The 18740-nt window shown below is 40.5% G+C and overlaps 2 protein-coding genes across 7 annotated transcripts; one reads left to right on the forward strand and one right to left on the reverse strand.

Annotated features, from left to right (window-relative positions):
* The first annotated feature begins 580 nt into the window (after window positions 1-580).
* LOC121748806 (pentatricopeptide repeat-containing protein PNM1, mitochondrial-like) lies at window positions 581-3418 on the forward strand. Its single transcript, XM_042143334.1, has 2 exons — window positions 581-2399; window positions 3099-3418. The coding sequence occupies exon 1, from the start codon at window positions 707-709 to the stop codon at window positions 2330-2332; it is 1626 nt and encodes a 541-aa protein (XP_041999268.1). The 5' UTR covers window positions 581-706; the 3' UTR covers window positions 2333-2399; window positions 3099-3418.
* Window positions 3419-3491: 73 nt separating this feature from the next.
* On the reverse strand, window positions 3492-14313 carry LOC121748807 (cleavage stimulation factor subunit 50-like). 6 transcript variants are annotated; one of them, XM_042143335.1, is made up of 14 exons: window positions 14026-14313; window positions 7214-7297; window positions 6979-7100; window positions 6273-6345; window positions 6078-6161; window positions 5898-5987; window positions 5629-5699; window positions 5343-5394; window positions 5185-5242; window positions 4897-4994; window positions 4648-4802; window positions 4240-4348; window positions 3935-3991; window positions 3492-3844 (listed from the first exon to the last, which is right to left on the reverse strand). In XM_042143335.1, exons 1-14 carry the CDS (start codon window positions 14128-14130, stop codon window positions 3692-3694), a joined length of 1311 nt encoding a protein of 436 aa, XP_041999269.1. In that variant the 5' UTR covers window positions 14131-14313; the 3' UTR covers window positions 3492-3691. The 6 variants fall into 6 exon arrangements, with proteins under 6 accessions (XP_041999269.1, XP_041999270.1, XP_041999272.1 ...); XM_042143336.1 differs by lacking the exon at window positions 14026-14313 and adding an exon at window positions 8186-8209; XM_042143338.1 differs by lacking the exon at window positions 14026-14313 and adding an exon at window positions 7591-7743.
* Window positions 14314-18740: the final 4427 nt, after the last annotated feature.

Consider the following 18740-nt stretch of genomic DNA (forward strand, 5'->3'; position numbering starts at 1 on the left):
CTTGAACCAAACACACGACAAATTTAATCCCGGATACAATTTGCAAACCGAACACCCCCGGATTCTATTAAATCTGTTTATCAACATAGAAAAGCAAATTAGTAACTAATGTACTAATTTGGGATAAAATGAAGAGTAAGTACTCTACAACCAAAAGCTCCATTTTCCATATAAATGTAAAAGCTTGAATTAGTATGCCTCAAATTAAATTCATGGCCTAGTACAGCAGATGCACATTTTTCTCCCAAAATAGCATAATTTCTTGATTTCTTCAACGCAATGCATAAATTTTACTAATCTTGAATTAGAAACTAAAGTAATCAGCCTTAATCAGCCATGAGTGTGAATGATGTTAAATTTCAGATACCTTTCAGCAGAGTTCCGTCGTGGGCCACCGGAGTTGAGTGTTTTCCGGCGAAGCAGGGGTGTCTGCCACGTGTCAATTAGGAATAAAACCTCCACTTATTTGAATGCAATTTGTACGTCATTTAAATCTCCGAAATTCATATCCACCAATTTTGGACCGTGGAAAGACCTAAAAAACCTTCACTCAAAAATTAAATGGATTTCCCATTTCATCATGAAAGAAAGAAAAAGTGAGATCCTCACTTAAGGCCAGTGGACTTCGTCGCAGCAGATCAGAGGTCTTCTTCTACTGCACCTCCAAAACCCAAAACCCTTTCCCTCTTTTACACACACAGTGAAAATGCGGAAGCCTACCATTCCGCTCTCGCCATTGCACCTGCGCAAGCTCCTCCTCCCCCGCTGCTTCTCCGCCTCCCCCAATTCCCTCACCCACCACCCCCTCCCCTCCCCTCGATGTCCGCCGCCGTCTCCACCACTTCACCGCCCCCAATTTCTCTCCTCAAACGCCTCCGCCGACGCCCCACGCCACTGGTTTTCCATCAGAAATTTCTCCTCGCAAACAGACATCCCAGCCGCAAATTCTCTCAATCAAAACCCTGAAAAATCAGGAGATCGTGAAGATTCGATCGCTAAATTGTTTTCCGAGGAGCTCCAGAAAAATCCGGATGCGGAACCCCTCTCTCTTCAGAAAAGACTCGATCTTTCATTCTCCCACGTCCGGATTAGCCCCGCGGTGCTCCACTCCACGCTCAACATGTCCCCTGATGCGGGGCGTATGGCGCTAGATTTCCTCAAATGGGCCAAATCAAGGCCGGGGTTTGAGGCAAGTGATGAGGTTTACTCCTATTTCGTTGAGTATTTTGGGAGGAGGAAGGATTTCAAAGCTAAGCACGAAGTTCTTGTCGATGGCCGTGGAGTTGCTGGGGTTAAGAGTCTTGAATCTCTCGTTGATCGAATGGTTCGTGCCGGGAGGCCCTCTCAGACCGTGGCATTGTTTGAGAGGATGGAGAAAGACTATGGGTTTGTGAGGAATATGGATGCTTTGAAGCTGATTGTTTCGGGTCTCTGCCAGCAAGGCTACGCCAGCTATGCCGAAAAAATGGTTAAGGGTTTGGCGAATGAGTTCTTTCCTGATGAGTATATATGTGATGCATTGATAGAAGGTTGGTGTGTGGATGAGAAGTTGGATGAAGCCAAGAGATTGCTTGGTGAAATGCAGAGGGGTGGATTTGAGGTTGGTACGTACGCTTACAATGCGATTTTAGAGTGTGTTTGCACGCTTTGTAGGAAGAAGGATCCTTTTAGGCTTGAGAGTGAATCAAGGAATGTGGTGGTTGAGATGGAGAGGAACGGTGTTCCACTCGATGTGGAGACGTATAATGTGCTTATTACTAATTATTGCAAGATTAGGAAAACGTCGGTTGCAGTAGAACTGTTCTCTAGTATGGGGATGCGGGGATGTTACCCTAATGAGACTACGTTTCTTGTGTTGATCAAGAGTTTGTATCAGGCTGCGCGGGTCGGTGAAGGGGATGAGATGATTGATAGGATGAAGTCCGCTGGTTTTGGAGATGCTCTGGATACCAAGGCTTATTATGAGTTCTTGAAGATTTTGTGTGGGATTGAGAGGATTGATCATGCTATGAATGTCTTTGCAATGATGAAGGAGGATGGACGCAAGCCGGGTATCAAGACTTACGACTTGTTGATGGGGAAGCTGTGTGCTCATGGACGTCTTGATAAAGCTAACCTCCTTTATAAGGAGGCTGAGAGCAGTGGGCTGGCTGTGCAGCCGAAGCCGTACAAGGTTGATCCTAGATTTGTGAAGAAGAAGGATACTGCGGTGAAGAAGGAGAAGAAGAGGGAGACACTCCCTGAGAAGATGGCAAGGAAGAGGAGACGGCTTAAACAATTTCGGTTGAGTTTTGTGAAGAAGCCAAAGAAGATGAGGCGGCGTGCTTATTAAGCTCCTAGCCTCTTCTTTGTGGGACCATCAGAATTTTTGGGAGAGATTGATGTTGAACTCCCTACATGTGAGTTTTCTCTTCTTTCCTCTAGATTCGAGCATGATTTAGAATTTGATGTTTCATTGTGTTGAATTATAGATGTTTACTTCTCTAGATTATGATCTGTCCTAGGATTTCATTCAGTTGTGGCATTATCCTTGAGTTTGTAATTTGCAGCATTGAATTTGAAAACTACAATCAAAGAATGAGAGATAAACCCTCTCAACTGCCTGAGAGAGCATAAAACAGTCTCTGTTAGGACCAAAATATTGAGGAATGCCTTCCCCAAGAATTCCTTTGCTTCAGCACCCAAATTAAAATTAATTCATGTATATACATACGATTGAGAGGTTGAGCAATGAATGTGGATAGTCAAACGCGTATTTATGTTGCTGACGAAGCATTAATGTATCATTTGCCCGCAAAGATGACAAGAATGTTTGTTAAGTTTTGATGAGCTTTACGGACTATTGTTTTGTTCTTGAACTTCGCTGCTCCATTTTTATCTTTGTGGCTAGTAATTAGTCCTCACTCAGGTAGTTTCTACATCATGTCTTCTTATCTCCTATGATTCTAATGTTTTGTATATTGGCATCACCACCCTCAATTTTTTTCCCAGCTCTTTCTTTGTTAGTTTACATTGATTGTTGAAGATCCTTAAATTCTTTTTATTAGTAAACAATGTTATCTTTGACAGGTAGTAATAGTTGTCTGCTCCTATTTCAGGCTTCATCAAAGATTACATGGGAAGCTGCTGCTGTTTTCAAAATTCTATACTTTCCGTTTCGATGCTTATCGAGCTTTTTTTCAACAGAAATGTAGCCAACATTGCCACCATACTTCTTTGAAGATCCTGGCAACTTTCACCCTATCTATGTCAAGGATTATTTTCCATGTTGCAAAAATAAAAAAAAGGTTATTGCACAATGTTGGATCATTCATAGATAGTTGCTGCGCCTAGACTTTTGCTGCAGTGTGCAACTTTGATTTCAGTTATGTTTTTTAGTATTTTCTTTCTTGAATCTTATGTTATTATACCATCTTAACTTCTGTTGCTTCATATCTTTATGCATATGTTTTAGAGTTGCTTAAATTAAGAACTTGGTCAATTATGCAATCAAATAATAAGTACTATTGTTATTCTTCATAATCTGTAACATTTCATATAAATAAAATTCTACAAACTCCAGCAACTGATAACTGTAATAAGACCAGAACTCCAGCAAACATTATTTGAAGTCAAAAATCAAAGTTGGGTCATTACATTCAATGGACGATTCCTGACCAGGAAACAACCCAACGAGGCTCGGATGGTTGCATTATGCTTCTTTCCAAAACCTAATCGATCTGTCAGTTCCGGATGTGACAAATGATGCCTCGACTGGTGAATGCTCGAGCCAACGAGGACTTCCCACATGGTTCGAAGGCCATCTAGCTATTTTCTCAGCTGTAAGAGTATCCCATATAACAATCTGTAACAAAAACATAAACATTTATCACCAAAGGAAGAACATCTCTTACTAAATTCATGCAAAAAAATTTATTAAGCCAAGGAAAGAAACCTCATTGCTTAATTCATCAATGGAGAGTACAAATTCCTCAGTTTCACTGAAAACAGCCTGCAGTAGGGAAGTGGACAAGAGTAATCAATCACATTAACAAATCCTTTACAACATTACAAAACCTTAATCGTGCGTTTTTGGATTCAACAGAGCACACATGTTTGCACATTTTCACTCAATAAAGAATATTCTTCAAAATACAGAAAATAAGCTATGATCTAAAAGCTGTTGACAGATGAAAGATTAGGAAAATAAAGTTCAAGAGAAAATGCTCAACTAGAGGTGGCAAATTTTTTTTACCATACCTGGGACCGCAGTTGTGTATGTGTCGCCCCGGAATATTGCTTGACTAACCTACCTGTCCCAACCTCCCAAAGATTCACCATGGAATCTTTTCCAGAAGAAAGAACATACCTATGACATAGATCAAGAGGTGAGAGAAATGGCCAAGTTACTTCTGAAATATCACCAAATTCTGAAAATTCAAGTTGAGTGATTTAAATCATCACTTTTAACAAATAAAATGTCGAGGGTAACAAATGACTGGTGCTCGTTAGAAAACGATACGTAACATCAGAAAACTCTATATATTCCTCAACCTGAGTTTAGGAAGATTTATGGAACTATATCTTTTTTCAGTCAAATTTCCTAGGATATATTTTTTTGGATCAGTTATTATAATTCCTATAAACAATGACATGACAAAACCATACTTCTGATCCTTGGTGAAACTTGCACTAGTCGCTTCCGCTGTTCCATGAGCACTAAGAATTGAGCGGACACACTGCGACGTCACCCCATCCCATAACCGAATAGCTCCATCTTTCGAAGCTGTTACATAGATGCCACCAGTTGACGAATATCTGACCTGCAAGAAATAAGTGAAATGTGAGATAGTTGATGGATTACAAGAACTGTGATGATCGATATATTTATCTGTAGCAGAACAGGGTTGGGTTTACCTGGTTTATAGCTCCATTGCTAGTCTCTTGAACATTTGCAGATAGATAGCACTGGAAAGTATTAACATCATACAAGTGTGCAATAGGATGGTCAGTTCCTGTAATCAAATTAGATCATCAGCACATCAAGATAGAAATATTCCAAGCACATACTCGATTAAATTAGCATATCATTAAACAACTATATTAAACAGAACAAAGCTCCTTTATAACTTCTTAAGACAGTTGAACACTTCTGGTTTGATGTTCAACAGCAATTATACTTTAGATTTCAAAAGATGTAATAACCTGCCAAAAGAAATTCTCCAGAGGGATGAAAAGATACGGACCTCACGTTGTGAGTATCCTGTAAATTTAATTTGAAAAGATTAGACAAGGGAGATCACACAGTAAATTTCTTTAAAAAGGATTATCAACTACTGAATATAGATCAGACAAATGATAACCTGAATAATTTTGAAGGCTTTCCTTGCTACTGTTTTTGAGAAATCAAAGAACCTGCCATTCAACAAGCATCATAAGAATGAGTTTAGGCATCCAATAAGTAATCTAAAGCTATATTTAAGATTAAACTTTCAAATATAATTTCTTTATCTTTCACGTTGAGTAAGAGGATTAGTAGGAGTCCAACAATAATTACTTGAGGCTAAAATACTCTAATTTTTTAAGGTGAACTTGCAAATCTTGTCTATTGAACATAAAAGCAATAGCCAAAAAGGTTGGGGACCATACTTTATTGTGCGATCTTTGGCCCCAGAAATCAAAATTGTGTTGTGAGGATGGAAATCCAAGTCATTTATTGGCTGCATAGAAAAATACAGCATTATATATTAGGAAGCATTTCACTCTTTCCATTCAAAGCACTCAATAGTACAAAAAAATGAAAACACAAGATGGGAGTAAAATATTTGTACTTTGGATCTATATTTGATAATGCAGCATGCTTATTCAGGAGACCAAGATAACAAGATACAACCATTTTCTTCATTACCAAAACTTACTTGTAGATGGTCGTAAAATGTCTGTACAACAGGTCGCACAGGGGCACCATCTCTTTGATCTGGAAGCATCATCTGTTTGACTTTTGATACCTGTAATATATTTGTTTAAGTTTTGGGCGGCAGAAACCAATGAGTTAGATATAATAATTTAATGTACATGATTAACAAGTAGGAACTAACCTCAAATAGCTTTATCGATGTGTCAGCACTTCCAGTTGCAAGAAATCTTCCATCAGGACTAAATCTTGCACATCTAGCTACATTCTTTTTACAAAATCCAGGGGGAGGGGGTTCTTTAGCATATTTCATCTATCTATATTTTGTAAAATTAAACAGAAGTATCATCACAAGATTTTTCATATGGTGATATCAGACCTTGTGCTCTGAAATATGACGTGTTTCATGCTTTGGAAAACTCTTTGACGCTCCTTTGACATTATGCACGGCACTGTTGAAAAGAAATTTTGTCACTCTTAACCATTGATCATATGATATTAGGATGAGGCCCTTTTAGGTGGATCATTTTTATCAGTATCACTTCTACTTCTAGACATTATAATTACAAAAAACAATATACCAAAGCATCTTTTGATGATGCCACCCAAAACTGAGTTTAGAATGAGAGAAATGTAAGCATAAGAAACAAAAAATAAGTGGATGTTTCCGAATAGGCTAGATAAAATGAAAACTCGAGCACACCTCAAACAGGCATATCGAAGACCATTACTCATCTAAATTTTAAGTTTCTAACCTCTTTCGGAATTTCTCCCTATATATATGTCGATCCTTGAAATGCAATTTTCCTTTTTTTAATAGTGCTTATGTCAGAACTCAGAATTTGATTTACAATCCCTTGCAGTATTAAAGAACATGTATGTTGGGACAGACAGAAACTTTTTGCTCATCTGATCACTAACTTAATATTTATTACTTGTTGTTCATAATTGCCAAGAGATATATTAGAATGTTTAAGGTTGACAAAAGACATCAGAGAAAAAAAATTAAGAAATATATTAATAATTTCCGAACCTAACAAGCACATCATAAAGTTCAGCAATAAAACTTTGACAGAATATCACACCTGAAATCCAAAGAAACAACTCGTGGAGCAGGCACTGAGCCATATGCTGAAGGTATGCTTGATTCAAATAATGTAGTTGAAGATACCCCTCTTAACATCTCATCCTTTTCCACTGCAAGACCCTGTTGACCACTTAGAACTACCACATATCTATATCCTTATTTTCATAATTACTCAGAAATTGTCAATTTTTTCAATATTGTTGAAATCAAAATTACAACCAAAATGTCCAAACCTTGGCCACCAACTCAAGGAGCTTGTTAGGGGGAAATTCGACATTTAGAGGCGTCATTGTTGCTGATGCAACCGCACTCGCTGCCTGCATAGGAGAAGAACAATATCAGCAACTCGAACTTTCACAACTGCTGGTCTGATCACATGTGCAAAATAATAATACTAAACCGTGTAAATCGCAGCTACGACATGGGCTGCTCGGATTCATTTTACACTTATTATGTTGCTGAATGTTTCATTTAAAAGGAAACTTAAGAATGTTACTCAATCACCAAATCAGAACAGAACTATGAGGTACCTCCAATCAGTCTGGAAACCTCCCAAATTGTTAAAGGCTGTAACTTTAAAACTTAACAAAAGTTTGAAACAAAAATTCACCTCCAGATTCTACTGAAACAAACTCCAAGCAAAATTTAACTCATCTCTCAGCTCAGAAAAGCTTATTTACAAAGAGGGGTGGGGAAAAATGAAGTTGATGGGGTACGGACTAAACAAGCCCAACAGCAGTGACGGCCCATCAGCCCAAAGCCCAAGGAAGAGTATGAGTTCGGCATTACCAAAAGAGTTCGGCCTCAGCCTACAGCTCGGTAAAAGCCAACCAATCAAGCTCTGCTCTCAGATCGGCAACCAAAGCAGTTCGGTCTCAGTAAGAGTTCGGCCTCAGCCTACAGCTCGGCAAAAGCCAACCAATCAAGCTCTGCTCTTAGGTCGGCATCAAGCTCTACTCTCAGATCGGCAACCAAAGCAGTTCGGTCTCAGTTTTCGACCGAACAAGGAGTTAGTGGACCCATACAGGATTTCCACAACTTCCAACACACCCACTACCACGTGGTGTCAACTCAGGCCACGATCGTAGGCCATGACCTACACGACATCCACGACTTAGTGGTGATGCAAGCCACGATCTTAGTTCATTGTATAAATAGAACTTAGATCAGATAGAAAAGGGTTAAGCTCTCTAGAGATAAAATACCATATAGCAAGTCTGTGTTGTAAGCTGTAATCCCAGATCAAGCAATACAATCTTGCCCTCCCTTCTTCCCGTGGACGTAGATTTACTTCAGTAAATCGAACCACGTAAATTCTTTGTGTCGTGATCTGTATTCTCATTCTCTACCAGCATTTACAAACATCAGAAATTCGCGGATTCATCACTGGCGCCGTCTGTGGGAAACAGAGAACAAAATTTGTGATAAAGCGAATTTTTGATCCATTTTTTCCACCCAAAAAATGCATACCAGATCGCAGAGTACCCGTATTCCTGCCCGTGAGAACCAGGAGGAAGCCAATCCATCCCATAGGTCTGGAAAACAGCCTAGGGATAAATCCACCACCAGTTCTCATGATGAAGGAACAGGCCGCTCCAAAAATCGTCCCACTGAGTCTTCCCAGCAGCCTGATTTGAATGAGGCTGTCAAGCTGTTCTTGGCTGAGAAGCAGGATGAGTTCTTAGCCTTCCTGCAAAAGAGCCAAGAGCCGAAGACGAAAACGGAGGATTCTCCTTCCTCATCCAGACATGAAAGTCACTACCGCAGTAGTGCCGTGTCTTCCAGGAAGAAGAATCCTCAACCCCGACATATTCCTGTTCCTCCTCGGTACCGGAATCACAGGAGAACTCAATCTCCTCCATACCGACGAGATATCGGATTCGCCGTGTACGGAGCACTGAAGACTCCGTTCTCGGACGATATCACCCGAACTCCCCTTCCACAGAACTACCGAACTCCGTCGATAACCTATGACGGACTCGTGGATCCTCATGACTTCCTGGGACGCTATCAGTATAATATGGCGAACCAAGGTCTCAATGAGGTCCATATGTGCAAGCTGTTCCCCGAGCTGCTCATCGGGAACGCCAGAAGGTGGTTCGACAGCCTTCCTCAAGACAGCATTAGATCCTACCGAGATCTGATGGAGGCTTTCCACAGGAGGTTCTTTCAGAAAGCGGAAGCCCGGAATACTTCGGCTCAGCTGCTTTCTATACGTCAAGGTCGCGACGAAAAGATCAGCGACTTCCTGACGAGATTCCATAAGGAATGCCTACAAGTAGATAATCTCAATGATCTACTTGTCATTTCGGCATTCCAAAATGGAATCCTGCCCGGAGCTCTCTACAGAAAGCTCGTGGAATGCAGTCCGCAAACAGCTCAAGAGATGTGGGACATTGCGGACCAGTTCTCCCGAGCCGATGAGGCAGACCGTCAAAAACGGTCTTTAGACAGCTCATCTAGAGGAGACGAAAAGAAGCCCGATCATAGCGATCAGAGGCTTCCTCGCCGAACACCTTCCCCACCAAAGGAGGGATAGCGGTCATCCGAGGTGATCGAAAAAGAGCAAGTGTGTTCGCAGATTGCGCTTAAAAGTGTCGAGCAATCAGTTCGGCACCATCAAGCATAGCAATCACAGCAGCCGGAGTCAGAGGCAGGCGAAATGACCGAAGTCACACCGGAGCCGAACTCAATGGTGTACGGCATTGAAGCCGTGATTCCGGTTTAGATCGGCATACCCAGTCCCCGAACTCAATTTCTCCTCAGAAATGAATGGTGACGGACTGAGAGCCGAACTAGATCTTGCCGAAGAAAGAAGAGAATTGGCCTGCATAAAAGCAGCTAAGTACAAGGAGCAAGTAGCCCGGTATTACAACCAAAGGGTGAAGAAGCTGCAATTTCAAGTGGGAGATCTCGTCTTGAGAAACAACGAAGTAAGCCGAGCAGAAAAGCTGGGCGAACTCGAACCCACATGGGAAGGTCCATATCGGGTGTCAGAAGTCCTCGGCAAAGGGTCTTACAAATTGACTCACGTGTCAGGAGCACAAGTACCCCGAACATGGTACGTTTCCAACCTCAAAAAGTTTCATTTGCAAGAGACAGTCCGGTCAGTCAGTCTTGAGTTCTGTTCGGTCAATGTGCTTTCTTTGGTTTGCTTGGTCTTTGTTTGTCTCTGTGCGTTTTATCTGTGCGTTTTGTCTGTCTATGTGCGTGTCGTCTCTTACAAATGTTACTGAGGTATCTTGTTCTTCGAAGGCTGATCCCCTTCTTAGAACATATACAAGCTAAACGATTGTGAGTCAAAGCTTCTAAAGAGGATACAAGACCACAATTCAGCTTAAACAAGCAGTTCGTCTGAAACGAGCTGCAACAAGCCAACGATTGTGAGTCAAAGCTTCTAAAGAGGATACAAGACCACAATTCAGCTTAAACAAGCAGTTCGTCTGAAACGAGCTGCAACAAGCCAACGATTGTGAGTCCAAGCTTCCAAGGAAGATACAAGACCACAATTCGGCTTAAGAAATAAGCACTTCGTCTGAAACGAACTGCAATAAAGGAAAGTCCGATCCACGCGATAAACCTCGCCGAATTAGGACGACCAAGTTCGGTCAAAGAAGTTTACCTCATAAGACCGAGGACGACCATGTCTAGTCAAAGAGGTTTACTGCATAAGACCACTTCGGTTAACTGGGAAAGTCCGATCCACGCGATAAAACTCGCCGAATTAGGACAAGGGAAAGTTCGATCCCGGCGACAAAAATCGCCAAATTAGAACACAAACAAAGTCCGGTCAAAGATGTTTATTTCATCAGACCAAAGACGAGTCCGGTCAAAGATGTTTATTTCATCAGACCAAAGACGAGTCCGGTCAAAGATGTTTATTTCATCAGACCAAAGACGAGTTCGGTCAAAGATGTTTATTTCATCAGACCCAAGACGAGTCCGGTCAAAGATGTTTATTTCATCAGACCAAAGACGAGTCCGGTCAAAGATGTTTATTTCATCAGGCCAAGGACCAAGTCCGGTCAAAGAAGTTTACTTCATAAGACCGAGGACAAGTACGATGAAATTTTTCGCTAAGCTGTAAATACAGTGTTAGAAGCGAAAACAAAATTTCATTTTTCAAATCTTGTTCGGCACACAACTCCGCTACCCTACGAGATGGCGTTACGCTATTACAAAGGACTATTCTACTGTCCAGGGTTGCTAAAGTTGAGCCATCTATTCACAAAATCCTCGTGAAGCTGAGTTCGGGCGTTCCAGGCAGCCGCAGAATAAGCAGGTCGACGAGATGCTCTAATCGACCTGCCACCTCTTCTCTGAGCCCAGGAAGCCCTAGCACCTCGGCGGCGAAGAGTCTCTTCACGAAGCATTTGCCGATCTTGCTCACTCATAACCACAGCTCCTCTGCGAACTTCAGTCCGTCCTCGACTTGACGTCTCCGGTTGTCCCTGAGTTCGTTGCTGACTTGGAGTAAGGTTTTGAGCAAGTGAATCAGAGGTTTGAGCTGGAGTACTAGCATCTGTTGGCGGGAAATGCCGGAGGAATCTCTCAATTGAGGGACGCCGGGCAAGAACTATGTCGTACCGAGAGGCCCAGCGCCGCAATGATGTCACGACTTGTTGGCAAGCCGAGCTCTCCAGCGCATTGTTCCTCCGGAGTACATTATATTCCTCCCACAGTTCGTCAACTCGACTCTGAACATCTGATATGGTCATTCCCCCGCGCACACGGATGTAATCCTCGTACGCAGTCCTCTCAGCAATGGTCGTATTCAGCTCGGCCTCCAGATCATTCTTATCGGACTCTAAGTCCTTATTATCGGCATCCAGCTTCACTAAACGAGCCAGAAGCTCGTCATTCTTCGTCTGATCGGCTATAGCTCTTTTCTCAGCTTCGTCTAAAGCCGAAGAGTACAGCCGTTTCCAGTGAAGTATCTCCATCTCCTTGAGTACAAAGCAGCTATATTAGTTCGGCAGCTGTACCGAGCAGATAGTAAAATACAACAGGAATAAAGGCGAGTACGAAAAGCTATACGAAGACAAATGTAGAGAATTTTTCATTCACAAGGACTCCGAAGATTTTCGGCCTCTCGGCATCAGACGCCGAGCTGGTGGTTTTCGGCCTCTCCGGCTCATTGGACTCCGAAGATTTTCGGGTAGCCTTGTTCAGCATGTACACTGCCAAAAAGCAAGAAAGCAAGGTTAGTTTTCTTCGTTAAAGCAGTAGAGCATAAAGATAAAGAGAAATCCTCACCCTCGGTCTCTTCGTCCGAAGACGAGATGTCGAACACGACGTCGCCCTTGACGAGCTCAGACTCCGTGTATCGTTTCCTAACTATGGGAATCTTGTTGAGCTCGCCATCGAGCTCGGCCAATGGTTCTAACCGAGGATGAGGAATCACGGACTTCGGCCCTCTCCATGGGAAGCCCGGAGCCGCTGTCCTATTATAAAAAAAGAAGCGGTTTTGCCATTTCGGCCACTTGGTTTTGCAGAATGCCCTAAAAGACTGTAAGGGGATCAAGTAAAACCAAGATCCCTTCCTTTTAAATTGGAAAAAATTAAGGATTGCCCGCAGAGACAGATCCTTATCTAGCCTACGGAGTTCGGCAGCAAAAGCCGACAAGTGCCTCCAAGAATTCGGAGTCACCTGACCTAAAGGGAGTTGAAAAAAATCAAGAAGCTCTACAAAAGGTGGGAGAAGAGGGAAACGAAGCCCGCATTCTAAGCAGGCTTCGTAAACGGTGGCATAACCCTTCGGCGGGTCGTAAGCCCTGTGATCATCGTCGGGAACCACCGCCTTCCCCCCGGGAAGAAGATATTTTTCGTGTAGAGATATCACGGTGTCCTTACTCAAGACGCTGTGAAAGTATTCTACAGTCTTCTCTCCGGACTCTTTCCGGCTAGAAGACCCCTTGCCCCCTTTCCTACCGCTACCTAACTCGGAAGAAGAAGAAGAAGACATGGTTCTTACTCTTTGCAAAATCTGAAGAAATTCTGAAGAAATTCTTGAAAGCGGAAGGAAATTTTTACGCAAAGAAGATAGAGTGCAGAAGAAGCAGTCGCAAAAGTGCTCCAATGATGAAGAAGGGAGGTATTTATCAGATTCGGCGAAGATTTCAAAATCGTCGCACCGTTTCGAATCCCACCTTTTCAGGATTCAACGGCCGGATTTTACTGTCGCATTTAATGCAGTCACGTGCACGGCACGTCCCCTGACGTCAGCCTCCCCCGTACCTTTATCCAGAATGCCGAAGTGACTCGCTTCGCCGAAGTGATTCACTTCGTCTTTCGGGGGGGGTAGTGATGGGGTACGGACTAAACAAGCCCAACAGCAGTGACGGCCCATCAGCCCAAAGCCCAAGGAAGAGTATGAGTTCGGCATTACCAAAAGAGTTCGGCCTCAGCCTACAGCTCGGTAAAAGCCAACCAATCAAGCTCTGCTCTCAGATCGGCAACCAAAGCAGTTCGGTCTCAGTAAGAGTTCGGCCTCAGCCTACAGCTCGGCAAAAGCCAACCAATCAAGCTCTGCTCTTAGGTCGGCATCAAGCTCTACTCTCAGATCGGCAACCAAAGCAGTTCGGTCTCAGTTTTCGACCGAACAAGGAGTTAGTGGACCCATACAGGATTTCCACAACTTCCAACACACCCACTACCACGTGGTGTCAACTCAGGCCACGATCGTAGGCCATGACCTACACGACATCCACGACTTAGTGGTGATGCAAGCCACGATCTTAGTTCATTGTATAAATAGAACTTAGATCAGATAGAAAAGGGTTAAGCTCTCTAGAGATAAAATACCATATAGCAAGTCTGTGTTGTAAGCTGTAATCCCAGATCAAGCAATACAATCTTGCCCTCCCTTCTTCCCGTGGACGTAGATTTACTTCAGTAAATCGAACCACGTAAATTCTTTGTGTCGTGATCTGTATTCTCATTCTCTACCAGCATTTACAAACATCAGAAATTCGCGGATTCATCAGAAGTCTTTTTAAGCAAACAAGTAGAGATGCAAACAGAAAATGGTGAATCAAGGGTTTACCTGATTAAAATTGCTGTCACGGAGATGGGCGACAATGAGAGCATTGACATGGCGGTAAATTTTTCCGTCCTGAAACGTCTGCTCCAATCCGTTTGTGATGTCCATTGCATATGTCGGTTGCCACCAACGCCCAAGAACCCCGATTGATATAAACCCTAATCACAAATATTTGGGGGGAATTTTGAACGAGTTCTGTGGCTCGACCGGTGAAACTGAAGTGTGTAGCTTAATTAGTAAAATGATTATCAAAATTAGTCATAATTTTCTTTTAATCAGGAGTACTATTGGAGGAAAAAAAACTAGAGTGCAGAAGCAATATCCACTTGTAATGATTTTAGTAGCATTTATATTTACCCCTTTTGAATCTCATATGGGAGTGCCGAGTGCTATAATTGCAACTAATTTGCATTCCCACTTCTCAAACTCAAGTTTATATTTGAGGCCAGGAATCACAAATGTAAATTTCACTATCATGATTCATGTGTTATTTGTTTGGTGTTACTCAAAAATGTTATATTCAATTTGTGTCACATATAGTTGTTCTATAAAGACATATTATTAGAGCTTTAGATAGAGCAATAAAATGGTTCTTTATATAAATATTAGATCCTTAAGGCCATCCACAACGCTATTCCTATACCGTTCCTTAAACCACTATTTGAGGGCCCCACTGTACTTTTTTACTCCATTCCTTAACTAAGGAACAGAACCTGCAACCCTCCGTTCCTTAACCGTTCCTTAAATTACTATTCATTCAATTTCATTTTTTTATTTTCAACTAAATTCAATTAAAAAAACACACTTTATTAAAAAACAAACACACTTTATTAAAAAACACCCAACATTAAAAAAAATTACAACTTAAACTTAAAAAAATAAAAAGCACACAATTAAAATCCTAAAAAAATAAAAAGCACACAATTAAAATCCAAAAAAAATAAAAGTACACAATTTTAATAATTTCATCCGCCAAAATTTGCCCAAATGTGCTCAATTCCTCCCGGTTACGATGGATGTACGTACGGGAGCGACGTTGGGGCGGCGCGGCTTCTTCGGCCTCCCGTCGTCGATCTTCTTCAAGTGATTGTTGCAATATTTGACGCATTTGTTCAAAAGGATCCATTAGTTTGATTAAATTTGGGAGAAGGAAAGCAGAGTTGATTTGAGATGAAAATTGGGGTGGAAATAGAGAGGAATAGATGTGTGTTTGTGATTGAAATGAGTATGAAATAGGAGTATTTATAGAGTAAATAAATAAAAAAATAAAAAAAATACAAAACGGATATAAAAAACGGTAACATTACCGTTGCAAAAAAAAATTTATTAAATTCGAATTTTTTTAAAAAAAATTGAATTATTGCGTCACCGGGACGAAGCCCACTTGCGGGGCAGCGAGTGGGCTTCACGCGTCGAATGGGAGGCCGCCACGTCGCCTCGGCGCGTGGCGGAACGTTTCGTTCCGCGTTCCTCTGGAACGGAACGCGACACGGCATAGGAACGGCATGAGCACGGAATGACGACGGAACGAAGCCTGCAACGCGTGCCGCCACGGAACCGTTCCGCCGGAACGGCATAGGAACCGCAACGGCACAGCGTTGCGGGTGCCCTAATTAGATTGAGCAATAAAAGCATGAGTAAGAGCATCTTCAAATAAAAGTAATAAATTGATAAGATAAACTTCTTATTTACCTCTCCAAAAAGAGTAAATATAGTACTAATGAATTTTAAACGAAGAAAATAAATTGAAAAAGATATAGTCTAGCCTCTTTTAAATTGATATTGATATAAAACATTCTCAGATATGTACGTTTTCCATTGAAGAAAAAGCAAATATAATACTCTCTTCATTCCTTAAATTTTGTCATATTTTGATCGGGCACGAATTTTAAGAAAAGTAATACAAAGTGAGTTGAAAAAATTAGTGGAGAGTAGGTCTTACTTTTATATGGAGTACTAGTTTTATTTTATAAAATAAAATGTGAGTTGAAATGAGTTAGTAGAATATGTGTTCATTACCAAAAATGATAAAAAGTAAAATGTGATAAATTTTGTAGTATAAACAAAAATGAAAAAAATGTGATAAAATTTAAGGAACAGATAGAGTAATTAGTACTATTACTTTTTTACTTCTCTATTTACTTCCAGGAGATGCTCTAAGAGCAATTTTGGGTCTGAACCATAAGGTAGTGCAGTGCGTCAAACTAGGGGTGGGACGAGGGAGTGAGTGGTATATTCAATTTTTAATTCCAAATTTTATCTAACAATTAACATGTAGTAATTTAATAGTATTAAAGTATCCTCAACTTCATTTTTTCAATTTTATTTTACTACGATCTCATTTCTTTCATTTTACATATAAAAAAAATTGAAATTATAAAATAATTCTAAAAGTATGAAATAAAATTTAAGTTGCGGTTTGCTTTGGGGAATATTATAGGGTCCGGTATTCAGTGAAGATGTTATGGAATGATTTAAAATTCGAATGAAATACTAATGTACTAACATTTAAAGACAGTATTAAAGGTGTTGGGCTGTGCTTCAAGTATTATTTGGGCTACCGTAAAATATACTATTATACTTCTATTTGGTTATTGTTTCTCAAAATATAAATAATACTCTCTCCGTCCCAGATAATTCGTCTCACTTTGACCAAACACGAATTTTAAAAAATGTAATGAAAGGTGGGTTGAAAAAATTAGTGGAATGTGGGTCCTACTTTTATATATTAGTTTTATAATAAAATATGAGTAGAAATGAGTTAGTGAATATGGAGCCCACTATAAAAAATGGTAAAAGGTGAAATGAGATAAATTATGTGGGACGGACCGGAATGGAAAAATTGGATAAATTATCTGGGACGGAGGGAGTAACAAAATTATTGATCAGGTAGTTTATTTAGTTAGTTGAGAGTTTTGGTCTTAGGTAAACCGTTACAAAATTATTAGAAACAATTAAAACAGACTCAAATTTAATAGTAAGAATTTATCGCAATCAAACAAAAGTTGGGCACAAGTCAACTTAATTATTTGAATCGCAAGGAAATACAAAATGGGAGAAGCGGGTGAAGAAAGAGGTCATGCAACTGAATCCAAGAGTCTGCTTCCAAAGATATGAAGTTGTATATGAGAAAAAAATCGATAGTCTAGTCCAATGGCGGATCCAAGAACTAAATATTGTGGGATCGAACCACATAATAAATATTTAAAATAATTATTTATATAAATATAGTATATTTTAATTTAAATAATTCATATCGATAACTCTAAAAACAAATATTCACTTCATCACATAAAAATAGACAATTTTACTAGTTTGTCCTTTAAAATAGATACTTCTATTTTTTGTAATTATTTTTCTTTTTTTTCTTTTAGGTGAATCTTATTTTCCACTAACAATAATATATACAATCACTTTTTTATTTTTATATCTCTTTTATATTACTATTATTTTAAAAAAATTGTGCCATCACAAAATGTGTTATTATTATGGGACGGAGGTTGTATAACTTTTCCACAACATCCCTAATTTTGAAATTTTAAAATAATTTGAATATGAATAATAATGTTGAAAATTTAACTATAAACTAAAATTAGAAGAAATTAAGAAGCATTTATGTCATTCTATAATCATTAAATTATGTGTTTATTTTAAATAAGTTCATTTTTAGATATTAAAAAAATACTAACATTAATTGAAATTTTAGATTTGAATATATATTTAATGAACTTCCGAGTGCAAATTAAAAAAGAAAAGTTCCTGGCCCATTCTACAATTAGATATTTCAAGATATTAATCTTTTAATCTTAGAAAGATTATGCAGTCACGTCTCTTTCTTGACGCCATTTACTGTAATTCATTTATTTCTATTAGGGGAAAGGAAAAACAATAATGACATCTCTTCAGAAAAAAATCGAAAAGCCCTCTTCTGAGTTTAACTTTAAGCCATCCACAGTGGGGCGCCCTATGGCGTCCCACATCATCAGTTTTATCCCCCTACCCCCACCTGCAGTGGGGCACCCTAAGGCACGCCCTATGCATTAATTGAATATTTAAATAACTATAAAAATTGGGAAAAAAACTTCAATTCATTTATAAAAATTAATACATTACAATACGAATTAAAAAAATACGCAAACTCAGCGACGGCGGTTACGGGCCCACACTTCTTCAATCATGTCGTTCATGAGCTAAGCATGGTCTTGTTGGTTGTGCATTGAGGCCTGTCTAGATAGAACCCCATTGAAGCCCGGCGGTAATCCTCTAGCGGGGGGCTCGGTCGCCGTGCTGGACGAGCTAGATGCACCGTCATCATCGTTCCACTCGGTGATGCTCGACTATCATGTTGTGCATGCTTATGCACGCATACATGACATCGGCGATGACTTCCTTGAACCAGAGACGAGTCGGCCCTTTCACAATTGCCCACCGTGCTTGGAGCACAACAAATGCCCGCTCGACATCCTTCCTCGCCGACTCCTGCTCTTGCGCAAATAAAACTCTCTTCTCACCAATTGGGCAGCTGATCGTCTTCACAAAAACAGGCCACTGTGGGTATATGCCATCGGCCAAGTAATACCCCATGTGGTATTGGCGCCTATTGGCAGTGAACTCGATGGCCGGGCTGTTGCCATTGCATTGCTCGGTGAAGAGGGTGGATGAGTTGAGGACGTTAATGTCGTTGTTCGACCCGGCTACGCCGAAGCAAGCATGCCAGA

The sequence above is a fragment of the Salvia splendens genome, chromosome 9 (assembly GCF_004379255.2).
Source record: "Salvia splendens isolate huo1 chromosome 9, SspV2, whole genome shotgun sequence".
Taxonomy (NCBI): Eukaryota; Viridiplantae; Streptophyta; class Magnoliopsida; order Lamiales; family Lamiaceae; genus Salvia; species Salvia splendens.